This window comes from Dipodomys spectabilis, unplaced genomic scaffold (assembly GCF_019054845.1).
Source record: "Dipodomys spectabilis isolate Male_0828 unplaced genomic scaffold, ASM1905484v1 ptg000003l, whole genome shotgun sequence".
Lineage (NCBI taxonomy): Eukaryota > Metazoa > Chordata > Mammalia > Rodentia > Heteromyidae > Dipodomys > Dipodomys spectabilis.
Window position 1 is genome coordinate 13904676 of NW_024870680.1, and position 19644 is coordinate 13924319.

General features: G+C 50.3%; 1 protein-coding gene across 1 annotated transcript; it reads right to left on the reverse strand.

Annotated features, from left to right (window-relative positions):
- Positions 1-1733: 1733 nt before the first annotated feature.
- Positions 1734-2903, reverse strand: Tpbgl (trophoblast glycoprotein like). The gene has a single exon (XM_042687202.1). The coding sequence runs from the start codon at positions 2901-2903 to the stop codon at positions 1734-1736; it is 1170 nt and encodes a 389-aa protein (XP_042543136.1).
- Positions 2904-19644: the final 16741 nt, after the last annotated feature.

Genomic DNA, 19644 nt, shown 5'->3' on the forward strand with positions numbered 1-19644 from the left:
AATCCCTTTTCCTGTCTGTCTCAACAAACTGCCTCATTCTTTAGCTGGTCTTCCTCTCCCCAGACACATCCAAACCGGTTTGCTCTCCAAACCGGTCTGCTTTTTATCCTGAGACAGGTTCTCCACAGTTCGGAGAGGGTCCAATATGTCCTCCACACCCTGTTTCCCTTCTATTCCTCATCCTTAGCATAGGAAGAAGGGAAGGAATGCTATGCGCAACCACAGCCCATTTCTCTCCCCAGCACCAGAACACGTAAGTGTCACTGCTTCATCTCAGGGAGACCCAAAAACACCCTCCCATGTCACCTCTCACACATCAATGCCCCCAGTCAGCAGAAATGACACGGCACCACTTACAAGAGCAGAATATCCGAGATTATTGCAGACTTTATAGAAAACTGCCCAAGGAAGGTCCAGGTTTCTCAGGGTGAAGATGGGCAGGCAGGCCTCAAGCCAGTATATTAAAGGAGGGAGATGTCCTGTGTAGAGAGAGCACAGGCCAGCCGTTCTGCCTGACCTAGGGGTGGGAGGTGGGGAGAGGGGCCCCTCTCCACTCACCAATTGTGCTTTGGGATCATGCAGAAGGCAGGGCGCTGAGACTCTGGCCCTGAACAGGAAGGCTTGTGCCTTACACAGGAGATGAGACCCCCTCACCCCCTACAACTTCTTCTGGAAGGCTTATGAATGGAGGTGGGAATGGGGGGGGTAGGGAAGAGGTGGCAAGACTTTCTAGGAGAGAAGCCACCCTGGGTGGGCAGGTACATGGGCAACCTGGTGGGTAGCAAGTCCCAGCCCCTCCCCACTCTGAGGTCAACCACGTTGGTTCGGAAGTCCCACTGTCTCTTTGCCACACCTAAGGGCTTGGCACTTGCCCTTGTCCTGCAGGACTGCAGAGATCATCCTCAAAGCATAGAAGGTGGCATGCCTCAGGGATAGGTTCCTTACTGGACTGGCCAGTGAGTGGCAGGGTTGTTACACGTGCAAGCCTTGGGCGTCCTGGAAACAAAATCTAGGAAACTCAGCCTAGGGTGAAGAGCTGAGGGCTTGAGATTGGGATCAAGCACTGTGTGCTGGGGGATCGAGCCCCATAGGAAAAGCTGAGACTAACCGGCATGCACATGAAGACGCCTTTGGGGTGTACTTGTCCCTGGAATGGGAGACCAGGACCTGTGCTCCAAGCCTGGGTCTAGGAAGGGTGAGACCTGAGCCGGGGCTAGGGTATGAAATGCACTCACACGCGTTGGCGTGCGGGGTGGGGGGAGGACACCCAACCAGCAGGGGCCCAGGATGTGGGTCTCCATGCAAGATGGAGGGATCAAGATGTGGGACAGGACCAAAAGCCTTCTGATGGGGGTGCTCTGCTTCTGCAACTAGAATGGGATATGAGGGCTCCCAGCTGAAAATTGGGGATCAGTACAGTCTAGGGTGTTGGGTTCAAAGCACAGAGTGGTGGAGGCAGCCTCAGAGAGTTGGGATCCAAGGACTGAGTCTTCTGGGTGAGTCTGAAAAGATGGCGGGTGATCCGGGAGGGATGAATCAGAGCCTGAGGTGAGTGAGGGCAGTTTCTGGAATCTGACAGGACGTCTCTAGCTTTTTGATAGGAGCTCTTGGGACCTCCGTGAGGGAGCGATGCCATAATCCAAAGGTCCTAGTACTCCAAACTGGTGGGTGTCTCATTTCCAACTCTCGAGGCTAGGCAGGGGCATTCCCCCTCCACCCCGAGGAGGCGAAGCTCAGAGGCCCGAGCCGGGGGAAGTGGCCCGGGAGCTAGCCGGGGCGGCGGGGGCCGGCGCGCGGCGCGGGTCGGCGTCCTGCTCGTAGCGGTAGTGGTAGCCCTCCATCTGGTCCCGGCAGGCCTCGCGCAGGTTTCGCATCCAGCGCTGGATACCCCGGCGGTTTAGGTAGAGCACCATAAGGAAGATGAGGCCGATGAGTGCCAACACCAGCCCGAAGAACACGTAGGAGGCTTCCAGCTCCGGACCCGGGACATCCACCTCGTCCCTGCGCCCATTGGGGTCGCCGTCGGCGCACCGCAGGCGCGTCTCGTCCAGGCCCAGCAGAGGCCGGTCGAGCAGCGCCCGCGGGGCGGCGCAGCGCAGGCGGCGCGCGTCGGGTACGCGCTCCGTGGCGTTGCGCAGCCAGGCCAAAAGGGGGCGCACGGCGCACCCGCAGCGCAGCGGGTTGTCCGCGAGCAGCAGGCGCGGGCCGGGCCGGTCGCCATCGCGTTCGAGCGCGCGCAGCTCGTCGGGGTCCAGGCCGACCAGTGAGTTGAGATGCGCATCCAGCTGTTCGAGGCGCGGCAGGCGCAGCGCGGCGGGCGGCAGGCGGCTCAGCGAGTTGCCCGCCAGGCCCAGCAGTTGCAGCTCGGCCAGCGGAGCGAGCGCGGCGTCCAGGGCGTCCAGCAGTGCGGGGCCGCCCCGCACCAGCGCGTGGTTGAGCTGCAGCGAGCGCAGCTCGGGTAGCCCGCGGAAGGCGCCACCTCCCAGAGCGCGCAACGGATTGTGGCTCAGATCCAGCGCCGCCAGGCTGGGCAGCCCGTCGAAGGCGCCGTCCTCCACGACTTCGATGTTGTTGTGCGTGAGGCGCAGCGCGGTCAGGAGCGGCAGGCGCACCGCGGCGGCCGCCGCCTCCTCTCCGTCCGCGTCTCCGCCGGCGAAGGCGGCCGCGCGCAGCACCGTCAGATTGGCGCCCACGATGGTGAGGTTGCGCGCGTCGGGCGGCACGTCCCGTGGTGGCTGCCGAAGCTCTGCGCCCGACGCGCAGCGCAAAAGCAGCTTGGGGCTTCCGAAGCAATAGCACTGGAAGGGGCAGGGCGAGGCGGGCCGGCTCAGTGCCGCCGCCACCAGCAGCAGCCCCGGCAGCAGCGGCCCCCAAAGCCCCGGCTGTCCCACGCGCGGGGCCATCGCGGCCGTCCCCGCATCCAGCGCCCTGGGACGCCGCGCTCACCAGTGAGTTGGGAGCGCCTGGGAGGGGGGGACGGGTGGGGCAAGTCCTTGACCCGAAGCGGCAGGCAATCTCCGTCCGTCTCTCCGCGAGCTCTAAAGTCCCGAGGAGTCTTCACTTTTCCTGGTTTGGGGGGGGCGACAAGGGTCAGGCGGGGAGCAGAGCCCCCCGCCCTCGGTGCCCTCCTTGCCCTGCGCGCCGGTCTCTGACTTCCGCGGCTGCTCTGGGCTCCGAGCCGAGTGGGCAGGGTTTGCCTCCCCCTCCCCGCCTCCCGGCCTCCTCCTCCGCCCCCCAGCGGAGTCTCCGCGCCCTCCTCGCCTGGGGGAGGCGGGGTAGGAGGCTCCCGGGAATCCGGGATTCGGCTGCTGCGCGCTCCTTCCCCGTTCGGCAGTCCCGGGGATGCTGAGAAGTTTGGCTCTGAGGGCTCTGACTTGCTTCCTCCCCCCACCTCCTGTCCCCCACTTTTAAGCAGCTTCTTTCCTCCTCCCTGCTGGCACGTGCGGGGCGGGGCCGGCCGCGGCGAGCTGGCAGGTGCGTCTTGACAGAGACGCACTTGGGGGGAGGATCGTAGAGCTGCCCCTACTAGAGAGGCAAGGCTGAGGGGTGGGCTGAGAAAGTTAACTCGTTTTTCCAGCCTCTTGCTCAACTCTGATCAGACAAAAGGGCTGTGATAGAGGGAGGGACTGGAAAATCCCCAGCCTTTGCAGCTTCCTCTACGACCCCAATTCCATTAGACAAAGCTGTGCCATCATCCCGCTGGTCTTATGCCACCACCCTTCTCTTGACCCTGACTCATGGCCCTGGGGAAGTGTGAAGCAGCCACTTCCCCCCTCCAACGCGCTCCTTGCCCCCCACCCACTATGTCTCTGCTAGTTCTTAGCCCCCTGCTGTCCGCCCCCCCCCCAAGCACTCTCCTAGGCACAGGGACAGATGAATGGAATGATTCAGCAATTTGCTGTCCCTCTTCACCCCAGCACTTGGGCACTCCCAGGACACTGCCAAGCCTGCCTCCTTCCCTCCAGGATTCCCCACCTGTCAGTGGTGAATGGGGTTGAGGGGTAGGAGGGGGCTCCAGAGGCAGGGAAGACAGAAGCTGCTTTTGCATATGCAAAGCAGGTGTTTGAGGGGCCAGGGCTGAGGTGGGGGCTGATCTCTTTATAGATTTGTTTTGCACCAGATATGTTATTTATTTATTTGCAGAACTGGGAAGCTCCAGGTCTGATTTAAAGAGACAGGCTTCTGAGAAAGGAGCATTCCTGGCCTTGGCATAAATTATTCAGGCTGAAGAAGCTGACATTTGATCCGCAGGCTATTGGAGTATCTGCAGAGCTGGTTGGGATATAGACTCCCCCCTTCCCTACCCTCTTAAGAATTAGTCTCTTTCACATGAAATTCAGGAGGATTTGGGGGACTGATTTCTTCCCTGAGGTTATATTTAACAGATCGACCAACAGATAGGATCAAAACCACTTAAAAGGAAGAAGCAGACCCTGCAGTGGCCTGGGTCTCAGGCAGGAACCAATAAGAAGGACCAAAACACCAGTTTTAGTGGGTACCTCCACCCTCCAATCCCAGTTTTCTCTTCCCTAGCCCTGTGATAGCTCCCTCAAGTACTGGCAGATGACAGCAGTAATATGCACATATATGTGTCTGTACAGATGCACACATGAGGTGAGTACATGAGGCATGTACTTTACATGTAAAGGCAGGCACACCTAGGTGTGTACACATATGAAAACACAGACTCAGGCTTACTTAGATATGCACACATGCATGAAGGGCCTGCTCGACTTGTGCTTGATTCCAAGCAGGCTCAGCTGTGCCTCACATACATGCGGATTCATTTGCATCTGTGTACAGAGGAACATGGATCTGAACGTGGGCCTATAGTTTCACAAGCAAACATGTGCTTAAATATGCACACAGCTGCACCATGCAGGTTCTTGGTGTGTTCTCAGAGTTGTTTACAGACCCATGTTTGCAAGCTAGAGATTGATCAATGCTAGGAGATCACTTTAGACTTGAACTGTGCTTTTGGATTGTAGAGGTCAAAGGCTGGTGATACCTTTTCTCACACAGGCATAAAAATGTAAGTAGCTGCCCTCAGAGCTAGACCCTCATCTGTTGTACTCCCTTCCATGCTGGCCCACATCAGCTATGAGCTCCAACTCTGATATTTTGGTGGTGGTGGGGATCCTGGATCTCCTTCATTATAATAACCAGAATAGTTTGTCTTCTTTGTCCTGCTGCATGGAGACTCTTCTGTCTATAGTCCCCCAGGAACTGTAGATCATTGCCAAGGCCAGAGTTCGCTCCCCAGATCCCTTGGGTGGCTGGCTTCTGACTGGCTTGGGAAGGAGACTGCAGGATAGCAGGTAGCCTTGACTGGGGTGGGGTGGGGGTTGCAGGATGCTCCTCAGTGTCCAGGGAAAGGAACTCAGAACGTAGAATCATCAGGGAACAAGGCAGATGTTCCATGTTGTACAAATGGGAAAACTGCTCTATTCTCTGGAAGAACATAGAGTGAAGTATGCAGTGGGTACTCAATAAATGTCTATCCAACTTTGAGACTGAGGCTGTGTTTATTCTCTCATGCATTCAATGGAAGAATCTTTGCTTAGATTATTGGCCCTGGGCCTCTCCAATTCTACCACTGTTCCTCAGGACTCACCATGAATTTCATCCCTTTTAGGAAGCCCTCGTGGATTCCTTTTCCCTTTTTGGAATCTCATTTAGTGATCAGGGCTAGGGTTATCTGGAGCCCCTTAACTGTCAGTAACTGGGCTTGAGCCTGGTCTGATTTCTTGTGTTATCAAGGCAGCATAAAAGGCGCCATGGGACTTTTGCTGAATGAAATGACTTAAAATCTCTGCCTGGTCCCCGTGAGGCCAACTCAGTGTGGATCCCGTGTGTATACTTTACACCACAAGATGGTTGCTCAGAAAGGTTAAGTGCTTCCCCCAAGGTTACACAGCTGTCTGGGACCTGGGCCTGATAGGAGCTCAGGTTTCCCTGCTATCTCCTTTGCCACAGCAACTCCCTCTCCAAGGCTCCCTCTCTCCCAGGAGTGTGACTGGCAACCTGTGGGCAAAGAGCTCAGGCTCTGGCTTTCCTTAGGATGGGGGTGGAGGAGGAAGTCATTCCATTTAAGCAGAATTGCCAGTAGCCTTTGTGGCCAAATGAGAACTCCTCATATCAGAGACTGAGTTTCTAACCCTACTAGATCACAGGACTTCTCTTGGTCTTTAAAGTGTTGTCTTCTCCTTGATTATCAGCCTCCTTCTTTGGGGTCCCTTTTCTTTTCTCAAGGATCCTGCTTTTTGTAAGGCTTGGTAGGGAGCACGGAGAGGTCTGGTGGCTTTCTTGAGGTCACCTAGCAGGTAGCCCCTTGCCCATCAGAGATGTCTCAAGGTCACCAAAGTCCCTGGGCAAGTGTCTCCCTTTCCAGGCCTTAGTTTCCTTGGCAGAGACAAGTAGATATGGACAGAGGGCCTTTGGATCCTAGGCTCTATAGCTTTGTGAGGATGGAGGTTGGGCAGGGGAAGGTAATGCTGTGACTTGCCTAAATTGGTACCCCTCCATTCTTTGTGTGTGACCTTGAACTTGACTCTATCCTAAGCTTAGTTTGCTTAACTCAAAAATGATAGTGATTATGAAATATGTGTGTGTTGGGGAGTTGTGGTGGTGAGGGAGGGAATCCTTTCAGGTATGATGTGGTAGTGTCCTATAATGAGTTCCCTTTATCCTGCCGGCCTTCCTGCCGGCCTCCCTTTCTCTCTGGCCCCTTTCCTCTGAGGAAAATTAGAAGGGTAGACCTGACACCATGAAGATCAATCATTAGGCAGTGAGGATGGCCCAAATCTACTCTTCATATGCTCCTGGACTACCTGGCCAGTAAGGGAAAACTTCTCCGTGGGCCTCTGTTCTGTTTCTCACTCTGGCCGCCCTCTTCCCCTACTGCCTGGAGACACAGGAAAATCCATAAGCCCAAGATTCATTTTCTCTGTTGAGTCAGCAGAGGCCACACTTGGCTCAGGAGGGGCAGGCAGGCGGCTTTTAAATAACTCCCTGATATTTAATACCCTCCTCCTCCACTCTGTGGCCTGGCCTCTCGGGAAGGGCTGATATAAATGAGTGAGATGAGTCCTAGGAAAGTCATAAGTGCTTCTGCCCCCCACCTCGCTCCTTCCTCTCACCACCCTAGACTCTCAAGCCACTGAAAAAGATGATTCCCTCACCTCCTATGTACTGAGTTTTATAGTTTCCAAATGGTGCCCCGGGCTGGTCTTGTTTTCTCCTCTTTAGATGGAAGCTAGTTAAGCAGTCTGCAGGCGTTTGGTCCTGTCTATTGCTGGCTGCTGGTGTGACCTGTTCCTCTCTAGATTTCCATGTGCTCACCTGTGCTCCAAGATGGCTCAACCAATGGGTTGTAAAGTGACATGATTTCCTGTGTGGGCCTAGGTCTCTTTGCTCCTAGACCCACTGTATTTCCCTGCATTGCTTTTTCTGGAGAAAGCAGAGGGCAGAGCAACTGAGGCTCAAGGTCATCTAGGGTCTGGCCCTAGTACTGTAGTGTAAGTCAGGAGTACCAGTGGGTAGGGGGAAAGGAGGAAGGAGCAAAGGAGCATAGTTGGGCCCTGTTCCTGCTTTCTTCTCCCTTTTCCTCCCCTCCTATTTTCTACCTTCCCTTCATTTCCTTTGTACATGGCGGGTAGGGGCAGACCAAGGGCAATGACTCATTTGAATACTGAGTTTCCTTAAAACTCAGGAGGGTCTCAGCAGCTGATGATGCAGTAGGGACTGTGGACATAACCTTAGAATTCGAATTGCAGAATCTCAGTCACAGGTTCCATATGCAATCAGGATCTCAGCATCAGAGTCCTAGGACTAGAAGCTGGCACTGTCCATGTAAATGTGGGCCATAGAAAGGTCTTCAAAATGTCCTTCTTTACCCCCAACCCAGTGCTGTTCTCTCTTTTCATTCACATACCTCTCACACTTCTAACATTGAGCCCTCCTCCCCAACTTATAGAGGCTCCTTATTCTTCAGTGGTCTATATGTTCTGTCATGCAATTTTATACTCATCCACTTCCACATGTTGATCTGCTTGCTGTGCCTCAGGATATGGTGGATATGGTAGATATTTATCTTGACTTAAAAAAAAAAGTCAGCTTTTAGAATTGTGCAAATGCAACACCACACAAAAGTACTCTTTCCTAGCCCTGCATTGTTCACTTACCCCTGTAATGGTAGTGTTTGATCTGTCCATGGTGCTGAAGGTCAATTCTGTTTGTCACTGTCTGCATTAGAATGGCTGCTTCCCACATTATGAAACCTACAACTTATATTTTAGTGTTCTCTGCTCATCCCTTGAGACAGATCATTGGCCTGAACTATGCAATGCAAAATAGTATGTGGTGATGGTGATGTATATCAATTAAAGTTAGATTAAATTGAATGTATCAGAATGGCCAAAGTAACAGTCTCTTAAATGATAGAGTTCATCCCCGCCACCCCCACCCCACACACACCACATTGAAATCTAAAAGTACTAGTCTGGAGACTTTCCACAGTTCTGAGGAGTCTATGTTCCTTACGGCCTCCCACTCTGCCTTCCTTATTCCTGTGGTCCAAATAACTACCAGAGCACCACCACTGCATCACATAGTGGCTGGAAGAAAAAGATAAAGGTTTCCTCATCTTTATGAGCATTTCCCATCATTTCAGCCCACATTTTCACTTACATGGCACACCTAGCTTAACTCCAAAGGACCTGGGGAAAAGAAGTTAATGTGCCCAGCAGAAAGATGTAGTCATTATTACTGAGGAGGAAAGAGAAATAGTGATTGAAAGGCAACTTTGAGCCTGGCACCAGTGGCCATGCCTATAATCCTAGCTACTCAATAGGCTGAGCTCTGAGAATTTTGGTTCAAAAGCCAGCACAAGCAGATAAATCTGAGACTTTTATCTCTAGTTAACCAGTAAGACTTTAGAAATAGAGATATTGCTCAAGTAGTAGAGTACCAGACTTGAGCACAAAAGCCAAGCAAAAGCACACGAGTTTAAGCCCCAGTACCAGCACCAAAAAAAGAAAAAGAAAGAAAAGATCAAAAAGAAACTCTGATTCTCTGATATGAGTAATGGGACAATGGTGTTGATAATGAGACTGACAGTGGTATAATGGTCGTAGTGTTGATAATAACAGTGGTGGTAGGAGGTGGTGTGGTGTGTGGTAATGTTATTATAGTGGGATAGCAATGATGGTGATGAAAGAGATAATGTGATGATAAATCTGGTGATCAAAGTAACCTCTTATGTAAGCATGAGCCTTGACTAGGAGAATACTGGAACATGGACCCAGTAACTCCATAGTCTGTGGAGCACTGGTGCCTACTCTGAGCCATTTGGGTGCAGTGTCTGGTGGCATCCTTACTGCTTTACAGCTCACCAGCTACAACTCTCCTACCTTCTTGAGTATAAGCCACACTCAGCCCAGCCTAGCATCTGATTTCTACTGCTATGGCTAGAGATAATTATGGAATGGAGACTTTAGGCCTTTGGGAGGTGAAACAGGAAGGACAATATGGGAATTCCATTTGTTTCATCAGTAAACCCTGGTGGAATTTGTTGTTACAGTCAAGGAAAGCTTTGCCATGGAATGCACAGAGAAACACCCAGACACACATAGCTCAAAAATGGAGTCAAATCATTACAAAGACAGATAAACAGAGAGAGTTAGAACTACCCTGGATAGAAACAGACTGTGGCCACAGACACAGGCACAACCATACCGATTCCACAAGGACACCCAGGACAACCTCTCCCCCAAAACAGAGGCCACTACAAGCCAGCCTGAGCAGGAAGGGCCAGGAGACTCCCAATTACCCACCTAAAAACTAGAAGTAGAGCTCTGGCTCAAGTGACAGAGCACTAGCCTTGAGCAAAAAAGCTCAAGGACAGCGCTCAGGCCCTGAGTTCAAGCCCCATGACCGACAAACAAACAACAGAAGCCACTGTTCATACAACCACCGTACTCCAAAGGAAAACTTCCATGCAACCACCTGAGCCGCAGATGGTGGTAGAGCCAGAAATGTCAGTGATGGGAGCTCTGGGGTCAGTAGTTAATCAGAGAAGAGATACTTTGACTTTTGATACTCCTCTCATCTGGAGTGACATTATACCCCATGCCCAAGCCTGCATAGGCTCTGTGGCTGAAGGTGGCCAAGGGGGGAAGCTTGTGTAGGAGGGACTGTGTCCTCCAGGGATTCTCCCTCTCTCCCCACCCCCAGAGGCTCAAGGACACACCTGGAAGTCATTAACAGAGGGCCCATCCAGCAGCAACTCTGACTCCAGGTGAGAAGGCGTGATGAGAACATGTGGCAGCCTCCCCCTTGCTGGCACTGGTGCGTGGAGGACACCTTGAGGATGAGTAGTTCCAGAGTCGCTCCCCCAGTACCTGCTGGAAGACAGGGCTAACCACTACACAAGCCCTGGAGTGTGATGCTATTGTTGATCCCTTTCCACTATGTCTCCTGAATGTTTGAGACTAGATTTGACTTTCCTAGTGACATTCCTCTTCCAGAAAGCCTTCCTTGGGCCTCTTTGGCATCTTTCTTCCTCAGCTTCTATTCAGAGCTCCTAATGCTACCAATGTGACCTGCCAGCCACCCTTCCCAGTGGCTCATGGTAGTCCTGCCAGAGTCCAGTGGTCATGGCTGTCTTTCTGCTTGCCTGGAGAAACTTGACTGAGGTGCATGGTAGCCACAGTCCCTTCCCAGGGATTGGAAGTGTCAGGGTCCCATCTTGGGTCTCACCACATCTCCCTGCTATGGTTAATGCTTACCCCTGGGACTAATGACTGTACATTTCTCATCACTGGTTGCTGGATCCTTCAGCTTATGGTGGAGCTCCCTCTCCACACCCCCAGAGTACCTCCTGTTTGTAGACAGACCCTCTATTGCCAGCAGCATAGGCCTGGAGAATTGAAGGTACCACCACTGCAGATTCTTTCTTCCTTCCCTGCCTCATGGTGACCATTTTCCAGGGTTGTCTGTTAATGGTTTCCCCCATGAGTCCAATTCTAGGTCCTTAGGTTTTCCTGACTGTCTCAAAATGGTGGAGAAAGCTGTGTTTATCCCTAAGTTAGGCTGGGATGGTTTCCCACCATATCTATGGGGTATGGTGTCCCTGAGGACCTGAGTTTACTGGAAAATGGTGGGTGGGCAGGATGACCACCAAGTCTGGCCAGAACACTGATTCTCACTTCCCCCACTCCATTTTTCCAGACTCAGTACAAGGACATCAGGACCATGGATGGACAGCAGACAGAGCAGTCAAGAGGATATTTCCCTGATGGGACAACCCCAGACTGCCTCAGTGGTGCCCTGGTACAGTTCACATAAGCAACTCTCACTATCTTTAGCAAGGGGCCTAGCTGAGGGAGGGGCTTTAGCTTTGCCCAAGCAATGTATCCCCAGCCCTCCTTGGGGAAGGGAAAATGAAGCCAATTGGAAGTTCAGAAAAGGAAAGGCTAAAAAGGAGCCCACAATTGGCACTAATTAGCCACTGGAAGAGAGAAAAAGGAGGTCAGAGGGTTGAGTCTACATTGGAGAGAAAGCACCTGGTAGGCAGAATCTGGCTGTTTCTCACCCCCATGCTACCCAGCTCAGGGCTTGGCCCCACATAGGTCCTTCGGATGCGGGGGTGGGGCTACCCAGCTACTCACAGACCCTTCCTGGCCTTCTCCTCTGGAGGAGGCAGCTGGCTGAAGGGAAGAGGGATGGGGAGGGATGTGGAAAAGGAGGAGGAGGTAGGCAGGCCTGACTGGGCAGTATGCAGAACAATTTACACAGAATTGGATTTTTTTTTCTCACAAAGGCCCTGAAATTCAGGTTTCTTGGACTCTTAGGTTAAAGTGGTTGGACTCAAGACCACATGGTTGAAAAGGGGCTGAGTGGAGAGTTGGGTTCAGGCTGTAGAGTAAATGCTTGGAGGGTGCCATTCTTATGTCCCCAGTACTCAGCCCAGGGAGAATCAGGCACATGGCCAATGCTGAACTTGGTAGGGAGGAGAGGCTGAGCCAGGAAAGGATACAAAAAGGGTGAGATGGATGGAGGGAAACAGTAATGATGTTCTAAAGGCAGAGCATCTGTACCATCTCATCCTGGAGGAATCTTTTCTGGGGCCCAAGATAGTGCTTAGCTGAACACAGCCTTATTTCCAGTGATGGAGGAGTTCAGAGAAGAAGCAATGTGAGAGTAGGGCGTTTCTTCCCCCTACTCTGTCAACTCCCCTTCCCTCCCTCCAACTCCCCAGATGGTTAAGCTGAATCAGAAAACAAAATGAAGAACCTTTAGCCCTTGCTAGCGTCAAGCCACCTCTGCTGAAGCTGGGCAGATCCCCAGCAAGGCAGCTGCTCAGAGCCAGGCTGTGGTTCTAAGTTGGGAGTAGGAGTGAGTACTAGGGGATAGAGGGCCTGCTTGGTTCTGGGTAGTGCCACTATGGGCACAGTGCCCCTCCACCTAGGCTGGATCTTCTGGCAGGGCCTGATGTCCCTAATAAAGGAGTAAGAGGATGGGGTCACAGACTCCATTGTCCTTGTCTGTGTGCACCTCAGTAGCAACTAGAGAGTAGAAGAGACCCCTGGTGGGACAGACACAGAAATTACTCAGCCCGTAGAACTACTATCCAGGGAGGTGGTAGCTCTCAGCCCTGAGTTCAAAGACAGGTATCAGCACCAAGAGAGTGAGGAGCTCACCTCAGGTCACAGATGAGTAGGGGAAGTGCTGGGATACCTCTAGCTGTTTGAAGCCAGGCTCTTCATCATTACAATCTGAGAGGAGCAGCAATAAGTCTGGCTGTCTGCACCCACCAGCAATTAGGGTCCCCTTGGCACTGTGAAAAATGTTGGTGAAGTGTGTCTGATTAGGCTCATCAGCACCCAGCATGGGGCACATGTGTTTTTAAGATGGGTCACCATTATCCTTGGCTGAGGTGTTACATGGGGCTGTCTAATTACAAATTATTCCTGCTGGATTTCATTATGCTTCCTCTGGTATTACTTTTTTTTTGTATTCTTAGTAAAACTTGGAAAAGTATGCTGGCCAAGCTCATTTTTCTAGGTCTTAAAATATATAGCTAAACTTTTTTTTTTTTTTTTTTAAAGATCCAACATCTTATTTCCAAGTGGATAGCAATGACTTGAAGTTTACCATTCCACACTTACAAAGAACAAGACTAACATTTATCTTCCTATTTGAACATTTATCTTAGTATTCATTTAGAAAGCAAATTTCTTGTGCTTGTAGAGGGGTTTCCACTTAAGTATTTTAAATTATTTTTAGCCAACAGCCAGGTTTGTAGGCTTGTAGCCTATATTATCAAGATCTTTTCTGATACTCTTCACTGATCGCTGAGAATTCTTCAGATTTAACAACAACATTAACAAAGACAACGGAAAACAAATGATTTATAACATTTTTAAAAAGTTGGGTGCCAGGTCTCAGCCTGGCAAGCTGAGACCTGGAGGATCGTATTTGGAAGCCAGCCCATGTCAAAAAAAAATGTTTTATGAGATTCCATTTCTAATTAACCAGCAAAATATTAGACTGGAGGCATGACTCAAGTGATAGAGCACCATCCATGAGCAAGAAAGCTTCAGGAGTGCAAGGCCTGTGTTCAAGCCCCAGTACTGCCACCAAACCAAACCAAATAAAAACAAAAAGAGGAAGAAAAGGTAATGATCACTAGGGCCCAGTATGGATTTACTTGGATTCTTCGAAGTCTTAGCAGAACAAGGAAAGTTTCTCCTCCCTTCTGCTTTGGGAAACTTGCATACTAATACATGGGGGTCTGGTGTGATCCTGCCAATCCTGATTTCCAAAAGGAACTTGGGACATTTCCCAAGACTCCATATTTTGATGGGCAATGTGGAAAGGGAAAATCACATAGTGATACACTGGGGCTTCTAGACACTGGGTGGAGGAGAGTGGATTTCTCAATCTGATATTTTTGTTTGTTTTGTTTTTGTGCCAGTACTAGGGCTTGAACTCTCCCTTAGTTTTTTTTTCTCAAGGCTGGTGCTCTACCACTTGAGCCATACCTCTACTTCCAGCTTTTGGCTAGTAGATTGGAGATAAAAGTCTCTCAGATTTGTCTACTCAGGCTGGCTTCAAACCTTCATCCTCAGATCTCAGTCTCTTGAGCAGCTAGGATTACAGGAATGAGCCTCTAAGGTCAAATAAAACAAGTTTATGAGGTCAAATAAGACACACTTATCAGATCTGTGAATGGTTATATCAGATAGCAGCATTAGGTTTCAAAATGATGTGGATTGGTGAGAGCTAGAAGTTCAAGTTCATGGAGTCAAATGTTGAGTTCCCATTGGAGCTCCGAGTCTGGCGTGGAAGAGAGGAGAAGGAATTACAGAGCGTGAATTGCACCACACCCTAGCATGAGTTATTAATTGTGGAAACCTTAAGGGGAGGAGGATGTTCTCATTTTATATGGGAAGAAACTGAACACCAGCGAGGCTAAGCATTTGCTCTAGGTCACATAAGTAAGAGAGAGCTGAGATGAAACACTAGGTTCATCAGTCTCCTAATACTTTCCTCTCAGAAACTTTAAGTGCAAAGATAACACACACAGACACAGACACAGACACACACACACACACACACACACACATACACACACACACACACCCCCCCCCCCAAAAAAAACAAAAATAAAAAACAACTTGCAGGTACCCTGGACAAGGGGAGCTCCTGGTCTGGTTGAGAACCCCACACAAGTAAATGAGAACTGTGCTAGGTACACAGTGCTATGGGAGCTCAGGGGAAACCAGAGTCTTCTGGCTTAGGACAGGAGCAGGGCAGAAGGGAGGTGTCTTGGTAAATGGCAGAGGACACTGTGTCTGGCCAGAACCCTGAGGCTGGCTAGCTTATCTGGGAGCTGTAGGATTAAGGATCCAAATGAACCAACAGTCAGGTGTCTCTCTGTCTCTCAGTGGTAATGGGTGCTGAGGCCTCCTTCCAGGGCTCAGGAAGAGGCAGGGCAGAGGGAGGGAGCTTTGCTAATCCTTCCCCACCTTTGCCTCCAGCCCCAGAGTAAGAGGTAGTAGGAAGCTCAGAAGCCAAGTGGGAGCCAGTCAGGAATGTACCTCCAGCAAGCTGGGCGGTTCCCAGATCTTGGCTTTCTACTATGTCTCTCTTTGCGCTCTCCTGCTGTGTCCTGCAGCTGTTCCTTCAAGAGGAAAGGGCTAGAGACAGGGGTTTGGGGGCAGGGAACACGTGAGGAACAGATGTCTTAGGAGTCATTTGGAAGAGGGAAAGAGGACAGCCTGAGTCCTTGTGCCCACAGGGGAGACAGACAAGGCCAAGAACATGCACAAAGTGGGAAGCAAGGCTGGGTGGGTTGGGGGGCCAAAGTCAATAGATTGGGAAGGGGGTTGTTGAGCTACCCTTTGCTCTGACAGCAAAGGCCCCAGCCATGCTGAGCCTTGTTAAAGATGTTGACCTTTATCCCAAAGGCAAGGAGAAGCTGCAGAAGGCAGCTTCAGAAGCTGGGGAGACTGCTGCCACAGCATGATTGACGGGGCCCAGTGTGAGAAGATAAATGAGGAGTTTGGAGGAGAATAGGTGGAAGATGTTGGCGTCTGGGCAGGGTGGAGGTGTGGAGGTGGGGAGAAGGGGACGGATTTAGAGGTACTCAAGTCTTGGCAATAGATTTGATGCTGGGTGTTGGGGACTAGGTCCTGGATTTCTGGTCGGTGGATGGTAGGGCATTCACTAAGAGGGAAGATCATGTATAAGGTAGTCAGAAAAGGTGAACCCAGCATGGTTCTAGTGGAACAATGGCTGTTAGAGTATTTTAGATTTTGCCGGAAAACCACACAGACATTCAGGTACAGAGAACAAAGAAAGGTTTATTGCCAGGAAAAGGAGCTGGAAAGACTCCTCACAAGGGAGAAGTGAGAAGAAGTGCGGCTATTGTCTGAGGTGACCTATATAACCTAGAGGTTTAGGAGGGGCTAGAAGGGACTAGGAGGCAGAGACCCTGGTGTGGACGTGAGGGCCAGGGGCTTCATCATGGCGGACTAGGATTTATGGCTGTTGCCCAAATAGTAGTTAAGGGGCCCTGCAGCTGCTCAGACACGAAGGTCACTTTAAGGAGCTCTTGTTGCCTTATATGGTGGTAGCTGCCCCAGAGAAGTGCCATCCCAAGGTAGAGGGGGTTGGAAGCTGACTTTTTACTGACTGGTCATTTACTGACTTTGCTACATGGGGCACATTGGGCTAACAATGACTGAGCCATCCTTGCCCCAGTGAACACTTAGATAGTCAAATCTAGAGTTCCAGAGCCATGTTATGGATGAGGATACAAATCTGGCAGTTATAGGAATTTAAGTGGTAATTGAAGCTAGAGGATCAGTGCGAGGCTCTGTTTATGCAGAGTCCTTCCTGGTCCATCATCTGCTCTCAGAAGCCTCCTGATCCCCACCTCAGCCTAAGGCAGTTTCCCCTCTGGCTCCCAGGCCTTCTGTGTTGAGATCTCTGCTTAATGTCTTTGGTCCCCCCTTGGAAATGCCTGCTCCTTGAGAACATGGTCCATATTTGCCCCTGTATTCCCAGATCTTAGCATAGGAACAGCTTGATAATTGATACATCACTGCTACAGGAAAGAGTGAGCTGCCTGCCCTCAAAGGCATATGAATGCAGGCTCTATTGGCCCTTTAGGGAGATTGCTATGTCCAGCATGTGTCCTCTGGAGATACACTCACCTCTGGAGTCTAGATGTCCAGAACCTAAGTCACCTTCCCTGGGGAAGAGAAAGCATGCTTTCCACTTAGCCCTGTGTCCAGGGTTTGGGTTCAAGCTCTCGACAGCCTCCTCCTCCTCTACCTTCTCCATAGAGGTTTCTAAAGGCTGTGCCTACCTCAGCTGGATGGATGTCTTTCCTCTACTCAGGAGCCTTTCCAGATCTGGGGTTACCACCCAAGTGTAGATGCAGAAGCTGCTGAGGTAGCTCTGGCTTGACTTGCCAAGCTGGCTGCCTGCCCTGCCTGGCCTCTTTGACCTCGGCCTTGGCCTGGGCCCTGTTCCTCCCCACTCCACTGTACCTCGCGCTGGAGCACTTGGCTGCAAAAGTCAAAGTGGCTGAGCCTGGAGATTCTATGGACTTGGAAGGAAACAGGAAGGGCCCTGGAAGAAGGCAGGGAGGGGGTGAGCCTTGAGAAAGAGTTAACACAGAATGTACTGACTGGGCTGAAAGGCCATTGAGATTATCTAGCTTGTTAGCTTCGTCTGGAAAAAATCCTGACTAGCAGAGAAGGGTAGCAACTTGCCAGAGGATGAACGGGGCACCAAGAAATTTTCTTATGCTTGGGAGGGTGAAAATGAAGGTAGAGCCAGCAGGAGACCAGGGGAGGCCATGACAAGGTCTGTGTCTCTCTTGGACAAAGGAGTAGGGAGGCCTGGGAACTGGGGAAGAGACTTCAGGAGTCAAGGTTGCCTGAGATGGACTTCTTCCTATGCTGATAAGCCCTGTAGTCTTCTATCCTGTCTCCTTGTCACATTTAGCTCCTGGAAAACAAACACAGTGTCCTTCATCTGATTGCTGGCATCCCTAACACGGGGAATCACTCACCCATTAGCCTAGATTTCCCTGAGGCTGAAGACTGGGGACAAGATAGACTCCAGTCTCCATCCTCTGTCCATTCATGACACTCATGGTGAGGCAGTAAAAAGAAGGAAGGAGCACAGGCCTTGTAGCTTAGGCAAGAGAAATGCAGGGGTTTTGGATGGTCTAACAATTAACAATGAGCAACCCCGGCCCATTCACAGTGGGGAAAGTGAACCTCAAAGCCTGGGAAACCAGAAATAAAATGGGCCACTGAAGCTGAAATCTCAGAGTTCAGAAGGGACTGATAACACTCCAATTGTTACAAGAGGTGTGGCTATATCTGCCCTGTCTTGGTGCTAGGCCTGAGATGATGGGAGTTGCTCTAACTGCAAGCAATGGGTGAAGCAGCTCCTGCTTCCGGAGCATAGGTCTGAGTCTGGGAACATAGAAGGACCAGAACGTGTCAATCAATACCATCATTCCATGGCATTTTTTTTTTTTTGTCGGTTGTGAGGCTTGAACTCTGGGCCTGGGTGCTGTCCCTGAGCTTTTCAGCTCAAGGCCAGTGCTCGCCACTTGAGCCACAGCACCACTTCCGGTTTTCTGATGGGTAATTGGAGATAAGTGTCTCACAGACTTTCCTGCCTGGGCTGGCTTTGAATGGTGATCCTCAAATCTCACCCACCCTGAGTAGCTAGAATTTCAGGCATGAGCCACTGGCACCTGGCCGTCGCTTGGTTTTAAAAACAAATTTAAGCCAGGCACTGGTGGCTCATACCTGTAATTCTAGCTATTCAGGAAGCTGAGATCTGAGGACTGAGGTTGGAAGCTAGTGGAAAATGTCTGAGACTTATCTCCAATTAACCAGCAAAAAGCCAAAAGTAGAGCTATGGCTCAAGTGGTAGAACATTAGCCAGGAGAGAAAAAGCAAGAGCCAGAGGCTCCAGGCTCTCAGTTCAAACCCTACTATGGGCACATATACAGAGATTATTTTATCTTCCCTGGCCCCCATAGGATATACATTACAGAAAATTTGAAGACAAGAATTTGAAAGCAATATAAACAACATCTGTTTGGCAAATTTCCTTCCAGTCTTTTTTCTAGGCATATCCCCTACACAATTATGCTAATACTGCTAAAATCTTTAGGCCTATTTTGAATTTATTACTTCTTTTAATTATTAAGCTGCAGTATGCTTTGTGCTAGGAAATAAAGGCAAATGCAGAAAAACATAAAACCAGGGAAAATATTACTCATTACCCTCTCATCCCAACAACCTTGGTGCAAATACATTGCAATATTTTCTTTCAGTCATTTTTCTCTACCCACATCTTCTCTTTCATGTATGAGTGCATCCTAGTTAAAATCTGTGGAGGGGGAGGCACAATGCATTTATTAGCAATAACAATGACAAAAACAACAGAAAACTTACCTGTGTTCAAATCTTGGTTCCATCACTGCCTAGCTGAGAGACTGTAACTGTTGTCTCTCCTCTTTTGACCTCAATTTCCTCAGCTGTAAAATAAAATTAATCTTTATCTATCTTGCAGAATTGCTTTAAAAATACTGGGCATATAGAACCTCTGGTGTTGCATCTAGCACTTGAGTCCTAAATAAAGGTATAGTGGAGGTTTGCCACATTTTTTTTTTCCTTGTCTAGGACTATTCCATTGTATTGAAGTTTGGGTGACTCTTTACTAGGTGAGTTCTTAGGGGAAGTAGGATGCCACCTCCCACTTCAAAGTCAAGGGCAGCAAGATACCCTCCCCTTCTATCCTTTGGTAATTTGGCCACCTGGGTGCCTCATTCAGGAGTTGGAAATTCAGGAAATGTGACTGGAGTTCATGTATGCTTGGGTCATACAGCAGTCTGAGTGCTCAGTTAACTGATGTTCTGAGGCCTAGATATTGGTACTAGCCGCTCTTGTGGCACAAACTTGTCTATGAAGCCAGCTGCCCATTCATTTGGTCCTCTCATCCATCCTCAGCTGCCTATAAGCAGTTTATTTTTCCTTGTTTGGTGTAGCCTGAGTCAATTTCTGTTGTTTACAACCACCACGAAAGTTAATTCTGAAATCT

What these genes read in the sequence shown, in the direction of transcription:
- Tpbgl (XM_042687202.1), bottom strand. Translation starts at nt 2,903, where the DNA reads ATGGCCCCGCGCGTGGGACAGCCGGGGCTTTGGGGGCCGCTGCTGCCG.